This window comes from Eubalaena glacialis, chromosome 18 (genome assembly GCF_028564815.1).
Source record: "Eubalaena glacialis isolate mEubGla1 chromosome 18, mEubGla1.1.hap2.+ XY, whole genome shotgun sequence".
NCBI classification, from domain to species: domain Eukaryota; kingdom Metazoa; phylum Chordata; class Mammalia; order Artiodactyla; family Balaenidae; genus Eubalaena; species Eubalaena glacialis.
In genome coordinates this window covers 64,161,103-64,186,653 of record NC_083733.1, presented here as the reverse complement: position 1 = coordinate 64,186,653, position 25,551 = coordinate 64,161,103, and the positions used below count along the sequence as shown (strand labels likewise).

At 52.6% G+C, this 25,551-nt stretch overlaps 4 protein-coding genes and 1 long non-coding RNA gene across 7 annotated transcripts; 4 read left to right on the top strand and 1 right to left on the bottom strand.

Annotated features, from left to right (window-relative positions):
* Positions 1 to 5,143: 5,143 nt before the first annotated feature.
* LOC133078792 (uncharacterized) lies at positions 5,144 to 14,015 on the bottom strand. Its single transcript, XR_009697937.1, has 3 exons — positions 13,969 to 14,015; positions 9,644 to 9,811; positions 5,144 to 5,214 (listed from the first exon to the last, which is right to left on the bottom strand). It is a non-coding gene; the product is annotated as an uncharacterized LOC133078792 (long non-coding RNA).
* On the top strand, positions 6,801 to 8,780 carry C18H19orf84 (chromosome 18 C19orf84 homolog). The gene is made up of 2 exons (XM_061173952.1): positions 6,801 to 6,885; positions 7,553 to 8,780. Exons 1-2 carry the CDS (start codon positions 6,851 to 6,853, stop codon positions 8,064 to 8,066), a joined length of 549 nt encoding a protein of 182 aa, XP_061029935.1. The 5' UTR covers positions 6,801 to 6,850; the 3' UTR covers positions 8,067 to 8,780.
* On the top strand, positions 9,656 to 15,362 carry LIM2 (lens intrinsic membrane protein 2). Of its 2 annotated transcripts, none has more exons than XM_061173943.1 (4): positions 9,656 to 9,830; positions 13,517 to 13,666; positions 14,817 to 14,951; positions 15,301 to 15,362. In XM_061173943.1, exons 1-4 carry the CDS (start codon positions 9,656 to 9,658, stop codon positions 15,360 to 15,362), a joined length of 522 nt encoding a protein of 173 aa, XP_061029926.1. The 2 variants fall into 2 exon arrangements, with proteins under 2 accessions (XP_061029926.1, XP_061029925.1); XM_061173942.1 differs by having other exon boundaries at positions 9,656 to 9,965.
* A 5,043-nt stretch (positions 15,363 to 20,405) lies between these two features.
* On the top strand, positions 20,406 to 21,484 carry NKG7 (natural killer cell granule protein 7). Of its 2 annotated transcripts, XM_061173925.1 has the most exons (4): positions 20,406 to 20,697; positions 20,774 to 20,920; positions 21,008 to 21,142; positions 21,246 to 21,484. In XM_061173925.1, exons 1-4 carry the CDS (start codon positions 20,541 to 20,543, stop codon positions 21,302 to 21,304), a joined length of 498 nt encoding a protein of 165 aa, XP_061029908.1. In that variant the 5' UTR covers positions 20,406 to 20,540; the 3' UTR covers positions 21,305 to 21,484. The 2 variants fall into 2 exon arrangements, with proteins under 2 accessions (XP_061029908.1, XP_061029907.1); XM_061173924.1 differs by having other exon boundaries at positions 20,774 to 21,484.
* A 2,006-nt stretch (positions 21,485 to 23,490) lies between these two features.
* On the top strand, positions 23,491 to 24,932 carry CLDND2 (claudin domain containing 2). Its single transcript, XM_061173957.1, has 4 exons — positions 23,491 to 23,659; positions 24,010 to 24,147; positions 24,451 to 24,570; positions 24,819 to 24,932. Exons 1-4 carry the CDS (start codon positions 23,491 to 23,493, stop codon positions 24,890 to 24,892), a joined length of 501 nt encoding a protein of 166 aa, XP_061029940.1. The 3' UTR covers positions 24,893 to 24,932.
* Positions 24,933 to 25,551: the final 619 nt, after the last annotated feature.

Here is a 25,551-nt window from a genome sequence, read left to right as displayed (position 1 = left end):
TTACCCAGACTTTAAGTACGATGATCTGAGTATCAAGTATGATGAGCTATGTATGGTGGGTGTCCTTCTTTGATTCGGAAGAATAGAGAAAGTTATCATCTTACATTTGTTTAATGGCAACTATAGTGTTTTAAATTTTCTCGGCTTGTGGAAGGTATTAACTGACTAGCCCAGTTGGCTGAGCCATGGAGCTCCAGTCTGCAGGTGGGATGCAAATAGCTTTGGAGAAGAAGGTAGCAAAAAAGAGAGCTGTGCTCACTGTGTCCTAAGCGCTCTCTGTTTTTCCTCCATAGTCACCCCCGGAGCCCGGATTTGGTAGTTACTGCATATGATGATATGGTAAGGAGGCCCACGCTGACGTATTTTGCCTCCTAAGTGTGCCAGTGCCTCTGTGTACTGAATAAAATAAAAAACTGAACTAGCTGCAAGCACTGAAGTTGGCCACCAGAAGCCAGTATACCCAGAGTAACTGAATTACAGACCCATGGAGTAGGATCAACCAATGCAACTGCCTCATTTTTTTAAACTTTTTTTTAAAAATTGAGGTATAGTTGATGTACAATATTATATGTTTCAGGTGTAAACATAGTGATTCACAGATTTTAAAGGTTATACTCCGTTTATAGTTATTATAAAATATTGGCCCTATTCCCTGTGTTGTAAAACATATCCTTATAGCTTATTTATTTTATACATGGTAGTTTGTACAACTGCCTCATTTTATAGATGGGGCTTCGAGAGGGACAGTTTCACACAACAAAATAGCAGAAGTGACATTCAAACTCAGACAGGTCCTAAAAGGGATGACCACTGCAGGTCCTGAATTCCTTTTAATAAACTTAGAGGGGGCAGAATGCTGGAGGGGCCTCTGTTTCCCACCCTCTGCCCCCAAATCCTGCCGACCGACCCTTCAAAATTTGTTTGACCTGGGAAATTGCAAGATTATGTTGCTAGGACAACAGGTTTGACCAGGGGTCAGTAACTTTTTTAAAAATTTATTTATTTTATTTATTTTTGGCTGCATTGGGTCTTCGTTGCTGTGCGTGGGCTTTCTCTAGTTGCGGCGAGCGGGGGCTACTCTTCTTTGCGGTGCACGGGCTTCTCATTGCGATGGCTTCGCTTGTTGCGGAGCACGGGCTCTAGGTGCACGGGCTTTAGTAGTTGTGGCGCATGGGCTTAGCTGCTCCGTGGCATGTGGGATATTCCCGGACCAGGGCTCGAACCAAGGTTCCCTGCATTGGCAGGCGGATTCTTAACCACTGCGCCACCAGGGAAGCCCGGGCGGCGGGGGGGTCAGTAACTTTGAAATACATGTGTTAAAGTCCCGACTTCTGCAATAACGACTTGGGACTTGGAGTGGGGGGTTGGGGGAGGAGGGTGGTGTTGTCCAGTCCTCTTGGGGAAAGGCAGGTGTGGATGCATAGACACAGCGACAATGACAACGGGCTTGGAGCCAGTAGACTCAGCTTGGCGATTCCGCATTGCCAGATGCTCTCTATAGCCAGTTAATTGGAGACTATGAATGCCAGGAGGTATAACTAAAAAATATGTCTACGTTTCTGATTTCTGACTCGATCGTACTCTGTTAAAACTCTTTTTCTCATCTCCTAACAGTATCTCAGACCTTCTGTTACTGTCCAGTCAGCTCTGATTATTAAAACTCAGCCTGGTCTTAAATCTTCACCTCCAACTCCGTTTAAATCCCATCGCCTCCCCTCTCCATCCAGTGGAGGTTTTAAGCGGGGACTGGACTCCGTGGAGAAGGGAGGGAGACGAGTTGTCCCTGACACACCCCCCGTTTCCCAAAGTATTGGGGCCTAGAGGAGGGACACCATGTATGGGGACAAGTGACTCTTGACCTAACTGGCCACAGCAGTGGCCTCTTGTTGGTGGAAGCTGCTTCTCTGGCTAATCCTGGATGGCGCTCTGAGTGGCAGGTGTCCAAACACTGGCTCTGTTGTGGAGCAAAAATGTGAGGACTTGGGTGGATGGGTCTGATGAGGTTTCCTGGACTCTTCTGCTTCTTCTTTTTTTTTTTTGGATGGTAGTCACCTTTAAAAAAATTTTTTTTTAATTGAAGTATAGTTGGTTTACAATGTTATATTAGTTTCAGGTGTACAGCACAGTGATTCAGATATATACATATATGGAAAAGAATATGAAAAAATATATATATATATGTATAACTGAGTCACTTGCTGTACAGCAGAAATTAAACACAGTAAGTCAACTATACTTTAATAAAATTTTTTTTAAAAAGGCTTTCTAAAGACAATAAGAGAACTTGGAGTAACTAACCTTTTATGTGGAATGTATAAGGTAAAGTTCACCTAGTACTTCAAGTAAGCATGATTATAAATTATATACAACGAATTCCTCCAACATATAGTATGATTCTGATGTGAAATTTTTGGTGCATTTTCAATAAAGAACTGGTGAAAACCTTAAAAAAAAAAAGGTTATTATGACGAAGAGGCAGCACAAGAGAATCTGGAGGGATGATAAAAATACGCTGGATCTTGTTTGTGGTGATGGTTACATGGCTCTATGCATTTGTCAAAACTCGGAACTGCACACCAAAAAGAGTGAATTTTACTGTATTAAAAGATAAATAATACAAATGCAAAACAAACAGAGCACTTTTTAAAAGATTATGAGAATTTAAATGAGTTAATGCAAGTGAAAGTGTCTAAGTGATCTCCCTTTCTGGGGCCCTTCGACCTCCAGACTCCCACTGCCACTTGAGCAGACACTTCTAGCAAATCCCAGCTTCCAAGCAGTCTAAAAAGCATTCATGACAGCCACATAAACCTAGGGGCACTCATTCCAGCACAAACCTCAGCCCACGAACCTCTCACGCCAGTAACTTCTTGCCAAGCATCCCGGCCATTTTCCGGGGTAGTGGAAAAACCCCAAGACTGGAAGGGCCCCTAAGTTGGAGAAGTTGAACGAGTGGGTAAGGCTCAAGGGAGAGAGCAGGGCCCCCAGGGATCTCCTGCAGGGGGACGGAAGGCGGGGGTGGGGGTGGGGGTGGGATGGGGACTTAAGGGAATCCGTGAGCCCTGTGGGCTGGGAAGGCCCTGAAGATCGAATCTTGGGACTTTGACAGTCCGAGCCCTGTAGGGGGCAGTGAAAGGAAGAGACTGGTCCTAAGACTGGTAAGGGGCAATGAGGCTCCCTAGTGGGCCAAGAAGACCCCTGTATGGGACTCCCCTCAGCCTGAGGACCCCTCTCCCCTCCAAGCTTCGCTCAGCATCGCTAGGCCTAGGCTGGGTCTCCCCGGACGCGGACGCTGCCACCGTGCCAGAGATCAGACAAGGGACTCTGCTAAAGGCCGGGGCAAAATAGTCAGTTACAGCCCGGAGAAGGCGCGGAAAAGGAATAGCCAATCAGAGGGCGAGAGAGAGAGAATCGCGCTCAGAAACGTAGCCAATCAAAAAGCGAGGGTGCTAGCCCTCCCCCCCCCCCCGGATTTGACGGACGGAGGGAGGAGACGCGGAAGCAACATGAGCTTACCCGCCAATCAGAGCTGAGGATTACGTCTCGCGCTGGTCAACGTAACAAGGAGTGGGCGGAGCTCAAACCTATTGCTGCAGGCGTTCCCCAACAAATCAGAACCTTCGTTCCCTCCCGACGCAGGAACTGATTGGTCACTTTTCAGAACTTGCCTGTCAATTTTGAAAGCTGGGTAAAGGGCATTTCCTTAGAGGCGCAAGAACACGCCTCCGCTCTCCCAGCTCGGGGAGGAGGGCCTTAAAGGGCCAGGTACATGGTAAGTGGCGAGGTCGGACCCTGACCGCAGAAACAGGAGGGACAGTAACAGAACAAAACCAGAAGCAGTGTCGTTACGCTGGAATTGAGTTTTATGTCGCAAAAAACCAGAGACTTAGCTTACTTTAGGTCAAGAGCTAGTAAGAAGCCGAACGAGGATTCGAACCCTTATTTCGGAGCCCTGTTCGACATAAGCTTCCTAACCGGATGGATGAGACCTGCATGCTAATCACAGTCGCCAGGAAAGGAAAGCCAGGCTTCTGGGTAAAAATCTTTAGATTCCAGCCACCTAGCCTTTGCTCGCGCCGTTTCTTCTACATCAAATACCCATTCACCCTAGACCTAGCCCAAAGGCCACCTCCTCTAAAACAAAACAAAACAAAACAAACACCAAAAAAACCAAAAACCTCTCCGACCTTCTCCCCCACGCCTTGCAAGCTAGCAACAATGTTTTCCTGGCCCCCGACCTCCCCCTCCACCTCCTTGCCTCCAGGCAACGTTTAATCCGCTTCCGGCTCTCACTGTCCTGTTCCTCCCTGTGTCCCGGCTCCCATCACCCCAGAATGTTACTGTCCATCTCGGTGTCTGTCTCCCACCTCTCAAGACTGAGAGCCCTTCGAGAGCAGGTAGCGGTTCTGCGTCATCTCGGCGTCACCAGCATCATCCAGCACAGAACTCGAAACCTAGTCTCGGATTTCTCATCCTCAAAGTGGGATGTTGTGAAGTTCTTGTAAGAAAATTCATATTCAAAGTCGCCGCTCAGGTTGAGAACTTTGCATCATCCTTGATTCCCCATCACTCACGTCCAGCAGCCCTGCAGCAAATCCTGATGGTTCTCCCTCCAAAATACATCTGAAATCTATTCGCATCTTCCCATCCCCACTACCCCGACCCTCCTTGGAGCCGTCACCACCCATGCCTGGAGGATGGCAGCATTCTCCCTAGGCTTCCTGCTTCCACTCTTGCGTTCCACCACAACCCACTCTCCAAACTGCAGGCACAGTGCTCTTCTTAAAACATAAATTATGTCACACTTCTGCTTACAAATGTTCAAAGTCATCTCAATGTACCAGAATTAAACAAACAAAAAAAAAATTCCTAAGTCAGCCTAGAAGGTACTATACAGTCTGCCTCCTTCTTGTGTCTCCATTAATCACAGACTCTGGAGCCAGGGTTCAAATCCCAGTCATGCTACTGACTAGCTCTGTGACCTTGAGTAACTTACTTAGCCTCTCTAAGGCACAGTTTGAACCTCTGTGAAATGAGGACTAAATAAATTGGAATTATTCATTAAAATAGACCTCTAGTTTGTCAAAAAGAAGAAACTGACTAGTAGTCCTCAAAGCTGTCAAAGTTGTGAAAAACAAGGAAAGACTGAGAAACTGCTGCAGAACAGAGGCGACTGAGGGGATGTGATGACTCAGTGGGATCCTGCCTTGGATTCTGGAACAGAAAAAAGAGGACATTCGTGTAAAAACTGGCAAAATCCAAATCAAGTCTGGAGTTTAGTGAAAAGTCTTAAGAGTCATGTTGGTTTCTTAGTTGTGACAAATGTTCCACGATAATGTAAGAAGATAGCAAGAGGGGAATCGGGGTGAGTTACAAAGTTATCTTTGTAACTTTTCTGTAAATATGAAGGTATTCCAAAATTTTAAATATATATATATTTTACAAATAGACCTGTCCCTCTCCTCCTAGCTTATTGCTTCCCAGTCCCTCAAACACTATGTTTGTTTCACCCTGAGGGACCTTTGCACCTGCTTGTCCCTCCACTGGGAATAATCAACTCCCAGGTCAGCTGGCTCTGTCCCACAGTATCCTTCTCTAACCATCTTATCTAAAATAAGCCCATGGGGGACTTCCCTGGAAGTCCAGTGGTTAAGACTCTGAGCTTCCACTGCAGGGGAATGCAGGTTCCATCCCTGGTCGGGGAACTAAGATCCCACATGCCCGGTGGCGTGGCCAAAAAATAAAAAATAAAATAAAATAACCCTCTGCCCCCTGTGCCTCTATATCACTTGTCCTGTCTTTACACCTTCACAGCCCTCCTGCATATAGGAAATGTACTGTGTCTTGTGTGTTTCTCTCCCAACATGTAAAGTTTCATTAGCGTGCATGTATTTTGTCCCGGGCTAAATCGCCGGCGCCCAACCTGGGGCGTAGCATATAGCAGGCACTGAATAATATTTTTTAAATAAATAGATATGAGAATGACTATTGCTTCTCGATAAAATACTACCACGACCACCAGCAATAACAATAAGAAACTCTCATTGGTTGAGACTAATTGTAGTCCAGATCATGTGTTGACTACTTTACACACGTGATACATCCTTTAAACCTCACGAGATCCGAGAAGGTAATATTAGTCCCGTTTCTCGAAAGCACAGAGACTAGAAGGGCTTAAGCTCACAAAGTTAAGTGAGAGACGGAGCTTAGAGTGAAATCCAGCCTCTACGATTGCCAATCCATCTACTAATCCCTCTGCCCCCGGGAGAATCCAATGTCCAGACTTCCCTAAATGTCCCTTTAGTCCTAAAGAACACCATCGGGTCCCCTGAGGACACGGCCCAGGAATACAGGTGGAGAGAGAGGAGGGGGCTAGGGACTCCTGGGTCTGAGGGAGGAGGGGCCGGGGGCCTGGACCCCTGGGTCTGAGGGAGGAGGGGCCGGGGGCCTGGACCCCTGGGTCTGAGGGGGGAGGGGCCGGGGGCCTGGACCTGGGTCTGAGGGGGGAGGGGCCGGGGGCCTGGACCCCTGGGTCTGAGGGGGGAGGGGCCGGGGGCCTGGACCCCTGGGTCTGAGGGGGGAGGGGCCGGGGTCCTGCACTCCTGAGGCTCGGCCGCCCGGCTCCTGGGTCTCCGGCAGGCGGGGTCTGCGACGTGAGATACGTGGGGTTGACGAACCGGAACCCCGCGAACTCAGCCCTGCACGCTTTCCTGCGGCTCTGCACGCCCCGCAAACCACGCCCCCTTTCTGACAAAGCCCCACCCATCTTCTTCCAGACGCCTCCCCGTCACTGGGCCCTGGAGAAATCGAGGCGAAGGTGCTAGAAAAGACTTGAAAGACCCCGGTGAAGATGGAACAGCAAAAGGAAGGGACTGGGCCAGAGGGGTGAGAGACGCAAGACTTCCCGCGGGGGGCACAAAGACCCAGAAAGAGGGAGGACAGAGAAAATCAGAGAGTTGAACAGACCCAGAGAGTATCAGGAAAAAAAAAAAAAAAAGTCTTGGGTATCATCACACAGAAACAGAATCTTCGACGATCTTGGTGACAGAGAGAGTTGAGCGAGATGCTTAGAAATACGGAGAGAGCTAGAAATATATTTGTGGAACAGAGAAATTTCGAGAAGGAACCAGGAGAATTGAAGATGCCAGACACAGCCGTAGGGCTGGAGAAATAATAATTGTCCACATTTATTGAACACTTCCCAGACCCAGCCCTTTAATAGGCACCTTTGATACCACTAGAAGCTATCTCTTGGTATGAAAAAGTAAAGTTCGGAATGGGAAAATGATTTGCCCAAACACACCGCGAGGGAGGCAGCCTGGAATGGGAACCGCGTTCTATGGGATGCTGAAGCTCTGGCAGAGCTGTCTGTCTGTCTGTGAAGAAAAGGGGAAGAAACAGAGAGAGAAAGGGGCCCGGAAGTCAGAGGCCAGCTCAGTCCTGAGGATGGGGAGAACTGGACTCCTGGCAGAAGCCGGGAAGCAGAAAGGCTGCAGTAGGGAAGGCATATGCAGATGGGGAGACCCGCTGACCTGTCCTTTTGTCATTCTAGGAACAACCTGCCGTCCCTGGGGACTGAGCCGTGGCCACCTGCACCTTTCCCAGCCCTGTTCCCTTCTCTCCTGGGCACCCCAGATCCAGCCCACCTGGGGCTCCCCGAGACCCTGGCCTCTGTCACTGTGCCCGTCCGTCTGGATGCCCTCTCCTACCTCCTGCACAGCGCCCTGATGGGAGCCTACACGCTTCAGCAGTCCTTGCCCTCCTGCCCCTGCGCCCCCAATGCGTGCTGCACCCAGCCGGGCACCGCCAAGAGCCCGCCCAGGGGACGCGGGGGCTGGGACGTCCGACGCAGGCCAGGCCGGGGTCAGGGCCAGCGGCAATGGGGACTTGGGAGGGCTGAGCAGGCAGAGAGGGGCTGGGTGGGGAGCCCTGGGGCTGGCCCCAGGACCCCCCCGGTGACGCTGCCATCACCAACACCACCCGCCCAGGATGGGAAGAAGGACGCCCAGGGTCCGGAGCCGCCCCTGGAGACGCCGCCTGCTGAGGACTGGGAGGCCGAGTACTAGGGCCCCGAGGACCCTGCACCCTGGACTCCGGAGGGCGCCCTGGAGGGTCACCAGGAGGGTGTTCCTGGAGCCCAGGGTGGCCTCAGCTCTGCCAGAGACACCCAAGAAACATCCTGCTCCCATCCCTCTTCCTCCCAAACCACAGCCTCAGCAGGGGGTCCTGCGAGTCACCTGGTGAAACCCAGACCTGACGTAGGATCCCAAGCCAGGGAGACAGCCCCGAACCTCATGCCCAAACCCAAGCCTCTTCCCATTCCTGACACTGTGCCCAACTACAGCGACAACGCTCACCTCACTCTCAATGCCCAGGGCTCCTCCAGCCATGCCCAGGCCCATCCCTGACCCCAAAGCCATTCCCACCTGCCTCTGCCAGCCCCATCCCATGGCCACACTGAGGCCCACATCCCCCAGCCGTTCACCCCATTCCATTCTCCGTCTCTGCCCTGACCCATCCTCATTCCCAGCTCCCTCATCCTCATTCACATCTACCTAAAGGCCAGCCAACCCTCATCCTTGATTTCTCCTGACTCCAGCCCTGTCTTCAACCCCGGCCAGCCCCGCCTCGTCTTCAACCTCCTTCCTGTCCCAGCCCCAAAGGTGACATGCCCTGTGACCCCACCTGTGAAGAACCCCATTGGCCCAACATATCCAGACCCCTGCAGCCCCACCCCATTTCCTGCCTGTGGGGGAGCGGGGCTGGGTTGAACAATAAATGGCTGAGTGTCCCTATGTCTTGTGTCTGTGTGTGCTTACACAGCTTGGGCTAACCCCGAGGGTGCCGTGGAACGAGGCCTGTGAAACGGTGCTAGGGTGGCTGGGAGGGGCACAGAGAGAGGCCGGTGGGGCCAGGGGCTGCAGGGAGGGAGGGCCTGGATTCCTGCTTCAGCGAATTCCATCCGGGGCGTCTGCCACCACTGCACTTCTGCCTGCTGGAAGCTGCTGGGCCATGGGGCCATTGTATGGGGAGGCTTAAGGGATTTGGGAGACCCTGGGAGCAGAGAGGCCAGCGGCCTGACTGGGCGCAGTCTGCACAGAGGGGCCGAGGCAGACGGAGGGTTCAGGGCAGGCTCTGCCCCTCAGGTAGGGACCAGGCGTGGGAGCCATGGGCCCCTCCTCCCCCTAAACCTAGGCGGCCAGGCCTCCCTTCTCTCGCAGGGACTTGGTGGGGTCCTAGCCCTAGCCCCCTCCTCACCTTGAACCTGGGAGTCCAGGCCCCCAGCCCCCTCCATCCCCCAAAGACTTGGTGTCCCAGTGGCCAGCCCCTTCCTGGCTTAGGACCTGGAAGTCTAGGCCCCCAGCCCCTTTCTCCCCCCGGGACCCAGGGGTCTAGGTTCTCAGCCTCTCCTCCCCCAGACTCAGGAGTCCAGATCCCTCCCTCTGCCCCCCAGACCCAGGGATCCGGGTGCCCAGTTCCTTCCTCTCATTGGGACCTAATGTCCCAGCCCCCCAGCTCCCTCCTCACCTAGGATCTGGAAGTCTAGGGCCACAGCTTCTCCCTCAGACTAGGAATCTAGACCCCCAGCCCCTCCTCCCCCAGGACATGGGAATCCAGCTCCTGACCCCACCTCTCCCCTTACCCACAGATCACCATGTACAGCTTCATGGGTGGTGGCCTCTTCTGCGCCTGGGTGGGGACCATCCTCCTGGTGGTGGCCACGGCGACAGACCACTGGATGCAGTACCGGCTGTCGGGGGCCTTCGCCCACCAGGGCCTGTGGCGATATTGCCTGGGCAGCAAGTGCTACCTGCAGACGGAGAGCATTGGTGAGGCTCCGGGGCGGGGTCTGGGTTGTGCCTGGGATCAGAGCCTCCCGCAGGGCAGAACCTTACAGTGGAAAGGCCACCTGTTTTGCAGATGGAGAACCTTATGGCTCAGAGAGGGAAAGCGTCCAGCCCAAGGTCGTTCAGCATGGAAGGGGCAGAACTGGGATTTCAGTATTTTTTTCTAGTACAATTACAGGATGTACCGATTTAGAGGTTAAGTAGAGAGGTGACATTTCCTGGCATGAAATAGAGGTCAGGTATAGCAGTTGGGGCTGGGGTTATCAGAAGAGCATTTTCTAAATATCTGCTAGGTGTTGAGAACTATGGTAGGTACCAGGAGGATACAGAAGCAATACGGACCCTAAATTTGCTAATACTGGATGAGATACTTTTTAATACTTGCTGTGAGCCAAGCCATGTCATACATATGTGTATATGTATATATGTGTGTGTATGTATATGTGTATATAGGTATATACGTGTATATATTACATTATATATTGTAAAAATGGGGATAAAAATAGTACTTACTGCAATCTATATTATATAATACATATTATTATAATATACTATGTACCTCTATGTGCCTCTTTCCATATACATATATATTTGTATATATGTACAGTCTCCCCTCAGTCCCTCAGTAGCCACAGAGAACTGGTTCCAGGACCCGCCGTGGATACCAAAGCCCCTGGATGCTCAAGTCATGCAGTCGGCCCTCCGTATCCGCGGTTCCGTATCCGTGGTTCTGCATCTGGGGATTAAACTAACCGCGGATAGTGTAGTACTGTATGTATTTATTGAAAAAAATTCTCGTGTAAGTGGACCTGCACAGTTCAAACCTGTTCAAGGGTCAAATGTATATACATGCATATATATGGAAAGAGAGATGCACAGAGATGTATAGTATATTACATAATATATATTATACAATATACATTATATAATATATTAATAACATATAGTGTATCACATGTTCTATATTATCTGTATCCAATAATAGTGTAGTAATAATAATAATAACAATAACTGGCATGTATTGTTACTGTGTCCTATGTGCTATTCTAAGTGCTTTGCCTGGATTAACTCCCTTCGGTGTCCCAACAACACTAAGAGGGCTGTTCCGTTGTGTCTATGAATTAAGACATGATACTTGACCTCAAAAAGTCAATTCTTTTGGTGGGGGGGGGGGTTGGGAGGAGGAGCCAACCCTCACTGAGCCCTGTGATATGACAGGCTCGTGGCAGATTTCACCTATCCCATCTCACCAAACCTGCCCATTTGCTGGAGGGATAAATTGAGGCAGGGAGAAGTGGAAAGGTTTGCCCTGGGCTACCAGTTTCAGAGCCCCATCTGGCTGACTTGGTGCATCCTTTTCATTTCTGGCTGTCTCCTTTGTCACACTTCTACCATTCCTCCTGCTTCAGACTGGGAACACCACCAGACACTCTAAGTTCCCTCTGCTGGGGATGGGAGAGAGGGAAGCTGGATGGAGGTCTTCAAGTTAATTTGATATCTTCATGACCACAAGACTGAGAGCCTCAGGGACATACCTCACCCCGATTGATTCTTGGGTATTTGTCCAAACAGCAGGTTTAATTTGTTCATCCATTGTATAGCTGATGTCATCCGATCACCAAAATTAGAGCAGGAGTCCTGAGCTTGCTTCCCAGAGGCCAAAACCAACCCAAGACATGTATGCATAGCATTTTTTAAGTTTCCAAAGTCATTACCAGTATTTTAAAAATCTGGAGATTTTACATTAAAATCTGGACTTGCAGCTCTTTTTGAATAATCCAGTTTTGCCTGTCTTTTCCAGGCCCATGGTCAGCTGGGTATGAGCAGCAAATGCCCCCTTCAAATGGGGTACACCAGTCAGGGTCCCCTCAGGAGACGGAAACCACACTGTGATTTGAATAGGGAAGGTTTTATCTAAAGATGAAGCTGATAATTGATGGTTGGTACATGGGACATACATGTTCCCCATGCAGCCTGCCGTCTCCTGCCTTTATTCACAGCTGCAGCCAAGCCTCAGAGGCATTTGTGTTTTCCACTCCTGCATTAGCCCAACCATGGGAAAGAAATAGGCTATATCATCCCCCATAAGTCCTCCAGACTTTTAAATACCCAGAGGCATGTGTATTCGTTTTCTAAGGCTGCCATAACAAAGTACCACAAACTGGGTGGCTTAACAGAAATCTATTGCCTCACAGATCTGGAGGCTAGAAGTTCAAAATCAAGGTCTCTGCAGGGTTGGTTCCTTCTGAGGGCTGTGAGGAAGAATCTGTTCCCTGCCTCTCTCTTAGCTTCTGGTGGTTGCCTGGCAACCTTTGGTATTCCTTGGCTTGTAAATGCACCAGCCCATCTCTGCCTTCATCTTTACGTGATGTTCCCCTGGGTGTGTGTCTGTCTCCAAATTTCCCCATTTTATGAGGACACCAATCATATTGGATTAGAAATCCACTCTACTCTGGTATGACCTCATCTTAACTACTTATATCTGCAAAGACCCTATTTCCAAATAAGGTCATATTCCGAGGCAGTGGGAGGAGGGGGGAGTAGTTAGAACTTCAACATATGAACTTGAAAGGGGAGACACAACTGCAACCCAGCAACCCATAACAACATCCGTGGAGAAGTATCCAGGAATTGTTCTCCCCTAGACTTTCACAAGACAAAAGACTGCATTTTGCAAAGATCTAAGGCTTTTTCAGTGGCAGGATCCCAGTTCTACCCGGGGTGATAATTGCCCTGGGTATTCCGAGAGACAGAATAACAAAGCAGTTAAGACTGAGGGCGTGGAGCTTGGTTTTCAACTCCAGTGTCTCTGCTAATTATGGGACCTTGGGCAAATCACTTCACCTCTCTGAGCCTCCATTCCTTCACTTGAAAAATGGGCATGAAAATATTACTTAGAGCATAGGGCTCTTGGAAAGAATAAATAGGATCATACATGGGAAGGGAGCCTGGCACGTACTTGACAGTCGCCAAATGGAAGATGAGATCATGATGAGTGGTCCCAGGGCATCTCCATTCATTCAACACGTTTCTTGAACACCTATTACGTGCCAGGCACTAGGTGCTGGGGATACAGCAGTGAGTGAGAAAGCCAGGCCCTTGTCCTCACAGAGCTGAGAACTCGGTGGAGAGAGATAGACATCATAAACAAGTTAGAAATAAATAAATGGGACATTTCCAAATATGGGTAAGTGGTATGAAGGAAGGGAAAGGGAGCATGGGAGAGAGGATAGAGAGTGAGTAGCAGGAGGATATGGGAAATCGGCATTCATTCACTCATTCATTCATTGAACAAACACTTCTCCAGGCCCTTGTGCAAATCAAGCCTCTGCTGGGTGTGTCTGTGCTGTAGAATCAACCAGGTCCCCGTCCTCAGGGAGCAATCAGGCCGGAGAGGGAAACAGGCAAAGAGAGTCTCAGCCCAGAGCAGGGAGTGAGGATGGTGCCTGAGGGGTGAAGGGATGCTTCCCAGAGGAGGGGATCTGGGAGCTGGGCTTTGGAGGATGAATAGGAGTCTGCCAGGTGAAGAGGAAGGCTTCTTCAGAGAGGTGAAGGAGGAGCTAGGTCAGGAATACTGAGAAGGGTGAGGCATTCCTGCCCTCAGAGGTAGCAGCCTTCCCCACTGAGGGCAAGGAAGGCACAGGAGTGACCTTGAGGTGCTCCCACAGCATACTGGAATGCCACCCGGGCCTTCATGATCCTGTCCTCCCTGTGTGCCACCTCTGGCATCATCATGGGCATCATGGCGTTCGCTCAGCAGCCCACTTTCACCCGCTTCTCCCGGTCCTTCTCTGCAGGCATCGTGTTTTTCGCCTCCAGTGAGTGAATCACCCCCTACACCTACCCCTCTCCCAGGTCCCTCTCCAGCTCTGCCCCCAACACCACGTTCATTCCCCACTGCTCCTCACTCTCCGCTGCACCCGCACCCGAATCCCACCTCCACCTTCAACGACAACTTCAGGACTATTTCTAATGCCAGTCAGTTCTGACACCAGCTATGTGTACTGCCATTCAATTCTGACACTAACCACCGGAGCTGGCATCAAACCCCACAGGTTTAAAGGCACGGTTCCCAACCAGACTGCCCCTACTTCAGCTGTAAGTGGGGTCCCCAGCTCACCTGTACTTTTGACCAATCGGCTACAGCTTCAGGGGTTCCCAGGACCTGCTCGGGTTCAGAAATATGCTAGAATAACTCACAGAACTCAGGAAAGCATAATACTTACAGTTTTATTCTAAAGAGTACAACTCAAGACCAGCCAACTAAAGAGATGCATAGCGTGAAGCCGGAGAGGGGTCCTGAACATGGAGTTTCCATGCACTCTCCCTGCAGAATTAGGGCTCGTCAGCCCCCCCCTGCCCCCGCCCCCCCAGCTCATCCATGCATTCACCAAACAGGGAGCTCCAGTGAGCGTCAGCATCCAGCATTTCTACTGGAGTTTCATTACAAGGGCATGAATCACTGGCCATGTGATTGAACTCAATCTCCAGCTCCCCTTTCCTCCCCAGAGGCTGGACTGATCCCAAGCGGCTCAAAGCCCCAACCCTCTATTCCCACGGCTGGTCTTTCTGCTGACCAGCTCCTATCCCTGAGTCATCTCTGATCATCAGCATAAACTCAGGTGTGATCCAAGAACAACAAAGACACTCCTGGTACTCAGAAAATTCCAAGGATTTAGAGTTTCCCTCCCAGGAACCAGACACAAAGACCAGTCAGATTCTTTACGGCACAGCACAACCCCACACCATTCCCACCCTAACCCTACTCCTCATTCATTTTTACTCCCACTTTCAACGCAACCCCCATGCTCACCCTTACCCCTACCTGCACCCATACCCCCACCTGCACCCATACCCCCTTCTCAATTTATTCATTCCCACCCCCATCTCCAAACCCGCCCCCATCCCCATTCCCCCGCCCCCCCCACCCCCCCACCCCCCCTCCCGCCCACCGACCTCTCTCTCCAGCCTTTTTCGTCCTGCTGGCCTTGGCCATTTACACTGGAGTCACTGTCACCTTCCTCGGTCGCCGCTTCGGGGACTGGCGCTTTTCCTGGTCCTACATCCTGGGCTGGGTGGCCCTGCTCATGACCTTCTTTGCAGGTACTGGGTTTGGAGGTGGGAAGGCCAGTGTCTGTGGCACTGCGGGCAGCACTCAAGAGGGTGAGATGATTGGGGGGGTGGGTCCCACACAGGCGCCCCCGGCACTCAAGAGGGTGAGATGATTGGGGGGGTGGGTCCCACACAGGCGCCCCCGGCACTCAAGAGGGTGAGATGATTGGGGGGGTGGGTCCCACACAGGCGCCCCCGGCACTCAACCAGAAGGCAGACCCCAAGCCCTGTGGACACCAGGGAGAAAGGGAATGCTGTGTCGGTGTCTTGGGCTGGGAGCAGGGGCTGGGAGGGCTGATGGGAGGCTGGGCGGGGTCAACCGGGATCTCTTCTCGCGCAGGAATTTTCTACATGTGTGCCTACCGGATGAATGAATGTCGGCGCCTGTCCACTCCCCGCTGAACCCAAACGTGTGCCCCGACTTCATCTGGACGTCAAAGTCAGGTCACTGAAGAGGAGGGGGAGGGTCTAGAGGCCTGAAATCCTGGTTCCTAGGGCCTGGTGGAGGCAGTTGAGGAGACCCAAGGCCCCAGCCACCAGGGGGGGTTGTTAGAGAAATGGAATATCCATTAGAGAGACTTTTTGGGGTCTAATAAAACTGACGGAAACTACTGAAGTGTGGTCCCTGAGGGGTTCGGGTGGAGAGAAAGAAGGGTGAAGTGTGGTGAATGGGGCAGGGGTGGTGGCATTATAGTAGGCCCGCCTGCTCAGTTCCTGTAGGGATGGGCACAGAGATAAATTACACAGTCCCCACCCTACTAGGTTCACCATTTTTCTTTTTTTTTTTTTTTTTGGCTGCACCCCTCTGCGTGTGGGATCTTAGTTCTCCCGCTAGGGATCGAACCTGGGCCCCCTGCACTGGAAGTGAGGAGTCCTAACCACTGGACCGTCAGGGAAGTCCCTGGGTTCAACTGGTAGGAAACCGATGTGTAGGTCCAATTCTGATGGGTTTGCTTTTTCCCCACACCACCAAGCGAGTAACTCAATTCTGACACGATCTCCCTAGAGAAAGTGTCAGATCACACAAGTTAAAGACACAGCCCTAGAAGACCGCCTCCCACTTCAGATGCCAGTCACAAGCCCAGGTTGTCACTTGTGCTTCTGACCAACCAGCAATAGACTAGAGGTCCCAACAACCCCCTCCTTGGGTTCCATTAATTTGCTAGAGCAGCTCCCAGAACTCAGGGAAACATTTTACTTACTAGATCACCAGTGCTTTATAGAAGGATATAACTCAAAACAGCCAGATGGAAGAGATGCACAGGTCAAGGTAAGTGGGAAGAGGTGCGGAGCTTCCGTGCTCTCTCCAAGTAGGTCACTCTCCCCCAAAAAGCACGTGTTCACCAGCCCGGAAGCTCTCTGAATCCTCTCCTTCTGGGTTTTTCTGGAGACTTCATTACATAGTTATGATTGATTAAATCATTGGCCTCTGGTGGTTGAACTCAATCTCCAACTTCTCTCCCCTCCCAGGAGGTCAAGGGGTGGGACTGCAAGTTCAGACCCTCTAATCATGTGGTTGGTTCCCCTCGCTCTCACAACTTAGGAAATTCCAAGAGTTTTAGGACCTCTATGCCAGAAGTGGGGACAAAGACCCAACAATATATATTTATTATAAAACATAATATCACAGTCGGATAATATGATAAATGAAAAGATCTGTGGAACTTCCCTGGTGGTCCAGTGGTTAAGACTCCACACTCCCAATGCAGGGCGCATGGGTTCTACCCCTCGTCATGATAGGGACAGAATAAAGGGAGAAAATAGGTAATTAAATAGGGGATTAGTTAAATAGGGGATTTACTTACACTAGGGGATTGTAAGTAAAAAAAAAGTATGGGAGACCCCTGTAAGTTAATGATCACTTAAGAAAGCAGGTTTGCTTAACCACAAAACCAAGCAGGCTTGCTTAGCAACTAAACCATGCGACAGAAGCATGAGACATGCCCCAAACAATAAAACAGTGGTGGCCTGAGACCCACATCCTGTCCAGTGAGCTCAGTAAGTTCATAACCCCTATGACATGCTCTCTGCACACATAAAAAACAATAATTTATGGAAAGGTGACATTTCAAAGTGAAAGACCCTCATTGTACTGAGACCTGAAATAATTTTTCCATAGTGCCATGACAGTCCTGGCTTGACCATGTAGGGACAAAAAAACTCCCCTGCCCAACCTGGAGGCGGAGCTGATGATGGAAGCGTGACGACTACTCAAGAATGAGGAAGAAGGTGGTCTTCTCCTCCTCCCCACTTTTCCTTTGATTATAAAATGGTAGCCCACTAAGTTCTTGGGGAGGCACCCTCTTGCCCACCCACTTGTAAGCCTCACAAGCATCCTATTCTAATAATCTAATAAATCGCTTCTTATCTCACCACTTTGCCTCTCGCTGAATTCTTTCTGCGCTGAGACAATCAGAGCTCCTCCGAGCCCTCCAAAACGCCACTGAGAGAATTCAGCCTGGGAACTAAGATCCCACATGCTGCCCAGCGCGGCCAAAAAAAAAAAAAAAAAAAAAGAACAACTGTGGAAAAACAACCTCCTTGCCCACTCGCGCCGTCTCCAGTTGGCTCTCCCAAACTCCTGTCCCCTCCCTGGATGGACCCTTCCAAGGAGAAGCACCAGAACTCTGATCTGCACCTCGTCCTGCACCTGCCTCTTCATCCATCATTCATGACCTTGATCTTCTCTTCATTCACTCATTCATTAGTTCATTCGACAAACTCATGCCAACTGCCATGAGATTTACTAAAGCTTATCATAAAATAATGACTGGGCTTCCTTGGTGGCGCAGTGGTTGAGAATCTGCCTGCCAATGCAGGGGACACGGGTTCGAGCCCTGGTCTGGGAGGATCCCACGTGCCGCGGAGCAGCTGGGCCCGTGAGCCACAACTACTGAGCCTGCGCGTCTGGAGCCTGTGCTCCGCAACAAGAGAGGCCGCGATAGTGAGAGGCCCGCGCACCGCGATGAAGAGTGGCCCCCGCTTGCCGCAACTAGAGAAAGCCCTCGCACAGAAACGAAGACCCAACACAGCCAAAAATATAAATAAATAATAAAAATAAAGGAATTCCTTTAAAAAAAAAAAAAAGACTATTTAGGGAGGCTAATTCCAATAATAAGAACATTTATTACAGCCTATGCTAGGAACGGTTATATTAACAGAGGCTTACTCCCTAGAAATATTTATTGGGACCTCCTCAAATAACAAAAATACTCTATTTATAGAGGCTTCCTCTAGTAATAATAGCAACTGAAGACTTCTTCTCGAATTAGAATTTATTGAGGCCTATTTAAGTAGAGATATTTACTGAGACTTATTCCAGGAATCATATTTATAGGGGCTGACTCTAGCAATAATAATGATGTTATAACTTCAGACTCCTATCTCCAACTACTTACTCAACATTTCCACTTGAAAAGAAGCGGCATCTCAATTTCCACATATCTGAAGTTGAGCTCCTGATCTCTCTCACACCCCGCATCTGCTCCTCCCATGGTCTCCCCCAACTTAGTAAATGACAAGTCCATTTTTATCTAGCTGCTCGAGCCGAAAACATTGGGATCACCCTCCATAGCTTTCCTTCTGTTACATCTCACATCTGATTCATCAGCAACTCGTGTTGGCTCTACCTTAAAAATGTATTCGGAATTTGACCCCTTCTTGCTCAACAATGGTTACCCCCTGATCATGTCTCACCTGGCTTATTGCCACAGACTTCTAACCAGCTCAACCTCAACCCTTACCCACACCCCACCCAACCCCTGCCCCTGCAGTCCATTCTCTACACAGTATCTAAAGGATTTTTTTTCATTTTTTCTTTTTTTAATTTAATTTTTATTTTATATTGGTCAGGGAACTAAGATCCCGCAAGCCATGCGGTGTGGCACACACACACACACACAAATAAATAAAATAAATAAATAAAAGGATGGGATTGAATTTGTTGTTGGGAATGAGAATGGGGTTGGGTTGGAGGGTAGGGACGGGGCTAAGGATGGGATTGGAGCTGCCTGCAGTTGGGATGGGGTCAAGATCACAGATGGGGGGAATTCCCTGGCAGTCCAGTGGCTAGGACTCCTTTCTTTCACTGCTGAGGGTCAGGGATCAATCCCTGGTTGGGGAACTAAGATCCCACAAGCCATGCAGTGAGGCCAAAAAAGAAAGAGAGAGAGAGAGAGAGAGAGGAGAAAAAAAAAAAAAAAAGAGAGAGAGGAAAAAAAAGATCTCAGATGGGTTCTGTGCATGTGATCACCACACGCCCTCGGCTGCGACTTCCTGAAGCTTGTCCGGCTGCTAATCACAGGAGTCATGTCCAGTGCCATTTTTGTGATGGCACCCCAGCTGCTCCAGACCTGGATCCCCTTCTGGGAGCCTGTCCTCATGAGCATGTTCTCAGAAGTGGCCAGTTACCCCACTGGTGAGGATCTGGGTGAGGGATGGGGGCCTGCAAACCGGAGTCTCCAACCGAGGAAGAGGACCCAGCCTCCTGGGTCACTCTGGTTCTCCCCTTCGCCAGCTGTCCTGGGACTGTTAGCTCAGTTCATCTGTGGGACAGAAGTCCTCTTCCAGGTCATTCCTGCTTCATAGAGGTCAAGTTTGTCTGGGCCTTCTACCTGGGCTGTGGCACCTTCACCTTCTATTTGAGGTGGGGCCCAGGACCTGATGCTGCTGTGAGGGGAGGGCCAGAAAGTCCTGCACTGACATCCTTGGCCCCCAACTCCCACTCCCTGACCACAGAAACCCAGATCCTGTTGATGAAGTGCACCAGACTGAAGGCCTTGCTCAAAACAGCACTAAGTGTGAACTCATGTATCAGATGAGGATGTGGGCACATCTTCCCTCCACAAACTCAAAATTGCGATCTCTGTTTACCTGCCCTGGGCATAAGCTCCAAGCAAGGAGCTGGGAGTCTGAGTGTCCCCACGCTCAGGACCTAGAGTCTAGGCCTCCTAGCAGCTTCCTCCTTCAGCCCCAGTTTTCCTAGCCTCCTGCCCCCTCCTTTTATGGAGACCTTAGAATTGGAGCCCCCGTCTGCCAGAACGGAAGGTTGCAGAACCCACAGGAAAGAATGATGCATTCCCCAGCTGTCCCCTCTGGCCACACCTCCCCCTCCCATTTAACTCACACCTTGGCCTCACTCACCACACCCCACCTCTGGGCCTCCCAAGCCTCTCTCTCACCTCTTCCAGGAAGCCCCCTCTGGGTGTGGAGGGCTCCAAGGGCAGGAGGTATAGAACCTTCTGTAGAGACAGATAGGCACGTTCCACCCACCCAAACCACTGACAATGTGACATCTCCAGGGCCCTCCCCCCCACCATATACTGTAAGGGGAACCTCAAGGGGTGGGGGGCGGGTGCCAATGAAAGCCGGGAAGGGAGGATGTGTGACGAGAGTCAGCTGCCAGGAACTGGGTGAGACCAAACTAGTCTGATCTGAAAGACCACAGGTCCCCCAGCTGCCCCAACTGCTTGACTCTCCCAGGAGTCCAGGGGGCATAGCTTCCTCCTCTCTCAGAGACCCGGGGATCTGCATCACCAGGCTGTTCATCACCCAGGACCCAGAAGCCCAGCCTTCGCCCCCATGGAGCCCTGCCGGTCCCTGGCCCTGCTCACTAGCTCCCTGGGCCTGGTGTCTCTCTTGGTGGCTCTGAGCACGAATTTCTGGTTTGTGGCCGAGGGGCCCAACTCCTTGTCTCACTCGGGCCTCTGGCCAAGGGGGGATCAGGGCTCAGTAAAAGGTAAGGGGGAGCGGTCTCTCTCGGGGTGGGGAAGGGCCTGAGGGGACGGGCACTCAGCGGTCCCGTCTCTGAGCAGGCTATATCCACGTGACACAGAGCTTCTGCATTCTGGCTGCCCTTTGGGGCCTGATCTCTGTGAGCTTTCTGGTCATGTCCTGCATCCCTTCACTGTCTGCCCCTGGACGCGGCCCCATCGTCTCGACCTTCATAGCCTTTGCCGCAGGTAAGGACTCTGGGCTGCGCTTGGGGCGCTGGGACCTGGTGAGTTTCTGCGGAGGGGCTGAGCCATCTCTCTTGTCTCCGTCCCCAGCCCTCTCCCTGATAGTGGCCATGTTGGTCTACACTGTCGAGCGGTGGAAGCAGCCTGGACACCCCCAGATCCAGTCCTCCTTCTCCTGGTCCTTCTACCTGGGCTGGGTTTCAACTGCCCTCTTTCTCTGTGCAGGTGACTGCTGCCCTGGGGAGTTCCAGGGGTGGATAGGGGCCCAGCTGGGGGCTCTGAGGGAGCAGGGCAGGAGCAAGGGTCTAACTTCTCTCTGCCAACCCAGGTGGCCTGAGTCTGGGAGCTCACTACGGGGCCCACCGGCCTGGCTATGAGGCCATGTGAACCACAGGATGGCTTTGGCACTCCATTCTCTGAAGGCATCATCAGGAACCATGAAAATAGCTGGCTCTCCTTCCTGCCCTGACTCCCAGCATCTGCAAGCTCTTTCCTTTGTGTCTTCATTCATTCAACAAAAATTTGCTGGGATCTGGTTATTCCGAGGTTAATGCTGCCACAACAAAAGGAGACGACACTCCAGCTCCACAGTGGATGACACTGGGCACCCAGAGAGGAGTCAGTCCTGCTACCTGCCCTGCCCTAGAGATGCTCCCACCAGAGTGGGGACCAGTGTGGGCTCGGGCATTGCCCCAGGGCCCTTGTCTCTCCATCCTTTATCTCTTTTCTTCCCTCTGTCTTTCTCCCTTTAGCTCTTTTCTTCTTGCCCCCTCTTTGATTTTGTCACCCTTGCCTTCACCCTTAGTGCGCCTTGCTCATTTCATTAATAAATTCTCTCTTGGGACTTCCCTGGTGGTCCAGAGGTTAAGAATCCGTGCTTCCACTGCAGGGGACACGGGTTCAATCCCTGGTCAGAGAACTAAGACCCCGCAAGCCGCGGGGTGCAGCCAAAAAAAAAAAAAAAAAAAGAAAAAGAACAAATTCACTCTTTCAGCTGGCTTTTCCTGAGTGCATCCTTTCTGCTGGGCCTCCCACTGGGGATGCTGAGGTGAGTCAGATCAGGCCCTGCCCGCCAGGGGCTCCAAGTCCGGTGGGGGCAGGCAGAGCCCAGGGTGGGTACGGCAGGAAGACTGGCTGTGTCTGGAGGAGGGGTGCGGTGTGGAGGTGAGCTTTCTGGGGAGATGGTGTTTAGGAACTTCTCCAGGGCCGAGGGAAGGTAATGCAGGCAGAGGGACCCTAAGGTGAAGGCGTGGAGAGGCTGGGAGTTCTCAGAGGATGGAGAATAGTGCTTTGTGGTCCACTGTAGAATGTGAGGGTCCGGGGAAATGAGGATGGAGAGGCGGGTAGGAGGCAGCGCCTCTAGCCCAGCAGTTGACTGTCTCTTGAGGGTGATGGGGAGCTAAGGGTGTGAGCAGGGGAGGGACAGCGTCTGGTCTGGGTTCCAGAAAGCTCCTTCTGGGGCCCATGGGGGAGGCTTGAAGGGGAGAGGAGAGCTTGGCAATCCAACAGGTGGGACATGAGACAGGACAAGGGTGCACTGGGGCCAGGGCATGAGAGGGAAAGGAGGGAAGGAGCCAGAAAGTTTCAGGGGGTGGGAGGAACTGGACTCAGGGATCCAAGGGCTTTGTAGGGTGAGAGGCAAGAAGAGGGCAAGGATAGTGTCCGGGGGTGTGGTCCAACTAACTGGATGGGATGATGGTGTCCTCCCTGGTTTGGTGGAAGATGCTGAGATCAGTGGGGATGTGGCTGAGTGTCAGGGTCTGGGAGATGGTCAGAAGCAGGTGAGGACCTGGGCTGGAGATGGAGTTTGGGATGCTCTCAGAGCATCAGTGGTCACTGGAGCTCACCTGGTAAGAAGATGCAGAATGGAGTTCTCCAGGAGAACCGGCCTTGAGAAGCGGAGGGAGGAGGAGGGGCAGGAGGCTGCATGGGGGCCTGGGAGGGCACAGAGAGCTGGGGACCAGGAGAGCTTATGGGGTCAAGGGAAGAGCAGTTTCTAGAAGGACATGGGCTACCATGTCATGGCCCTCAGGGTCCCCCAGACTTGCCATCTGACTCTGAGCTGTCAGTTTGCCAGAAGAGCTGCCTCTGTGTGTGTGTGTGTGTGTGTGTGTGTGTGTGTGTGTGTGTGTGTGTGTATGGGTGGGTGGGTGGTTATTTCTTTAAATGGCCACTAGAAGAGGGGGTTCTGGAACTCCTGCTGCCTCACAGAGACCCAGTCTCCCTTCCCCCACCCTCTGGCCTCTGTCTGAGAAGCCCTGGGAGCTGTGGGTGAGTCATTTAGGTGGGTGTGTGGTGGGGAAGGCAAGGGACAGGCCAAAGTCACGTCCACTGGGGGATGGAGGTCTCTGGAAGGCAGAGGTTCCTAAGCAGTGATGCCTGAGGGGGCAGGTGGTCTTGGGTCTGAGAGGGGCCTGAGGGGGGTGGTCCCAGAAGTAGGGGCACCAGGCAGGGGTGCAGGGGTAGCCATCTGGGACATGGAGGGACATGCAGGAAGGGGTCTCAGGGACCTGGGGGTGGGAGGAGTGCTGGCCAATCCTGCACGTGTGGTCCTAGGCAGCAGCCTCCCTGGCATGGGGGTGAAGCGGAGCCTTCAAAGCGGGGGCACCTTGCTGGGCTTCTTGGCCAACGTCCTCACCATTCTGTCCACGGCCACCAACTACTGGATCCGCTACTCTGGGGGCCACAGTGGCCTGTGGCAGGAGTGTAGCGGGGGCACCTGCTCCAACATCCCCTGCCAGAGTGAGGCCCGGCCGCCCAGCTGTCAGACCCTCCCCCCCTACTGCACAGACAGCCCCCCAGCACTGACCACAGCTGGCCCCCTCACCTGACACCACAGCCCAGCACATCCTGCGGTGCCCCCGCCCCCAGCCCTTCCACTTCAGCCTAAGATCCGGCTGCCCCTCCGTGACCAGGCCACCAGGAACCCCAACTCGGGGACCTGCCTCCCTGTTGCAACATTAACCGCCGCTCACGATGTAACTTCCAAGTCCCCATCCAAAACCCTGACTCTGCTCCCAGCTCGGAGCCGGCGGATGGGGGTGGTGGCCAGGAGCGGCGCCAGCGGGGTTGATGCGGCCCGCTCTCCCCAGCCATGCTGGCGGTGACCGGGGCGTGCATGGTGCTGGCGGCGGGCTGCAGCATCGTGGGCTTGGTGATGGGGCTGCGGATTCTGTGCCAGGAGGGCGACTCGCGGGGCCGGACCACGAGTGCCATCTTCTTCCTCTGCGGTGAGATGGCATAGGGTGGGCCTGGTAGTTGGAGGAGTTAGGGGCCCAGGGGTCGCGCGCGACTAGAGGCAACAGGAAGAGAGCCAGAGACCCGGGGCGGGAGGGGGCGGGGCTCGGGGGTGGACAAGGCCTCGAGGGGGAGGAGCTAAAGAATCGGGGTCAGGGGCGGGGCCCGGGAGATGGGGTAGAGCCGGGGCGGGAGGGCGGGCAAGAAGGGCGTGGTCTGAGGCGGTGGGCGCGGTCAGGGTGGGGCCTGGGTGCAGCCCCCTGGCCGCCCTCACCTGGCGGGTGGGCGGGGCCCAGGCCTGCTGCTGCTGATCGCCATGACAGGCTACACAGTGAAGAACGCATGGAAAAACGACGTCTTCTTCTCCTGGTCCTATTTTTCGGGGTGGCTGGCTTTACCCTTCTCTGTTCTCGCGGGTAACCTGGATAACGGAAGAGGGTGGAGAGGAGACTGCCCCGAGGACCCCCCCTCCCTGCAGAGACTCCCCAGCTGTCCTCCCAGGAAACACCACAGTGACCTCCCAGGGACTCCCGAACACACTCCTGGGCTCCCGCGGACCCGACAGAAACGCCCTGGGAGCCCCAACCCCAGTCCCCGGGGCCCTCCCGGCCATCCGCCCTAGGACCCACCCTCCTCCACCCGCCCTCCGTTCCCTTCCCGCCAGGCTTCTGCTTTCTGCTGGCGGACATGATCATGCAGAGCACGGATGCCATCAGTGGATTCCCCGTGTGCTTATGACCGCAGCTGCCTGGGGCAGAATAAAGGAACTGCTTCCATTGCCGCGGCTCCACGTGCCTTTCTGGGGGACCTGAGGACGCGGACACGGGGGTACCTGGAGGCTCAGGGAGGAAGTAAGGACACGAACCTATAGGGAACGTGGAGACATGGGGGGACACGGGTACGGAGATTCGGACATGGACACGACAAGGGTTTTGATGGGAACAGGGACAGGGGGTAGTGGAGTCAGGAGGGGACAAGGGCTCGTGGAGAGGATGTAGGGACGCAGACATGGAGGAAAAGTGGAGACAGGGACGGGGGAGGACGGATATGGGGGAACGTAGAGGCACGATCATAGAGGGGATGAGGAACATGGGCATGGAAAGAATGGGGGGACTCGGACACATAGGCACCGCGACTCGGAGAGGCGAGTAAGAGGTGGGGAACTAGGGGAGAGGGCTAATCCTAGGGCACTGGGAAAAGCTTAGGACGACTCGTTGGAACTCCTCCCTGGCAGCGCTTCCTTCCCCCGCAAGACCTTTCCCCTAGTTCTCGGCCACGCCCCCTTCACAAAGCAGTTTTTCCCTTCCCCGCCGGGTTCCGCCTCTCTCCCCAGGATCCTCTCCCCATTGGCCCGCATCCGCTTGCCGCACCGCCCTCCCCTCCGGCCTCCTGATTGG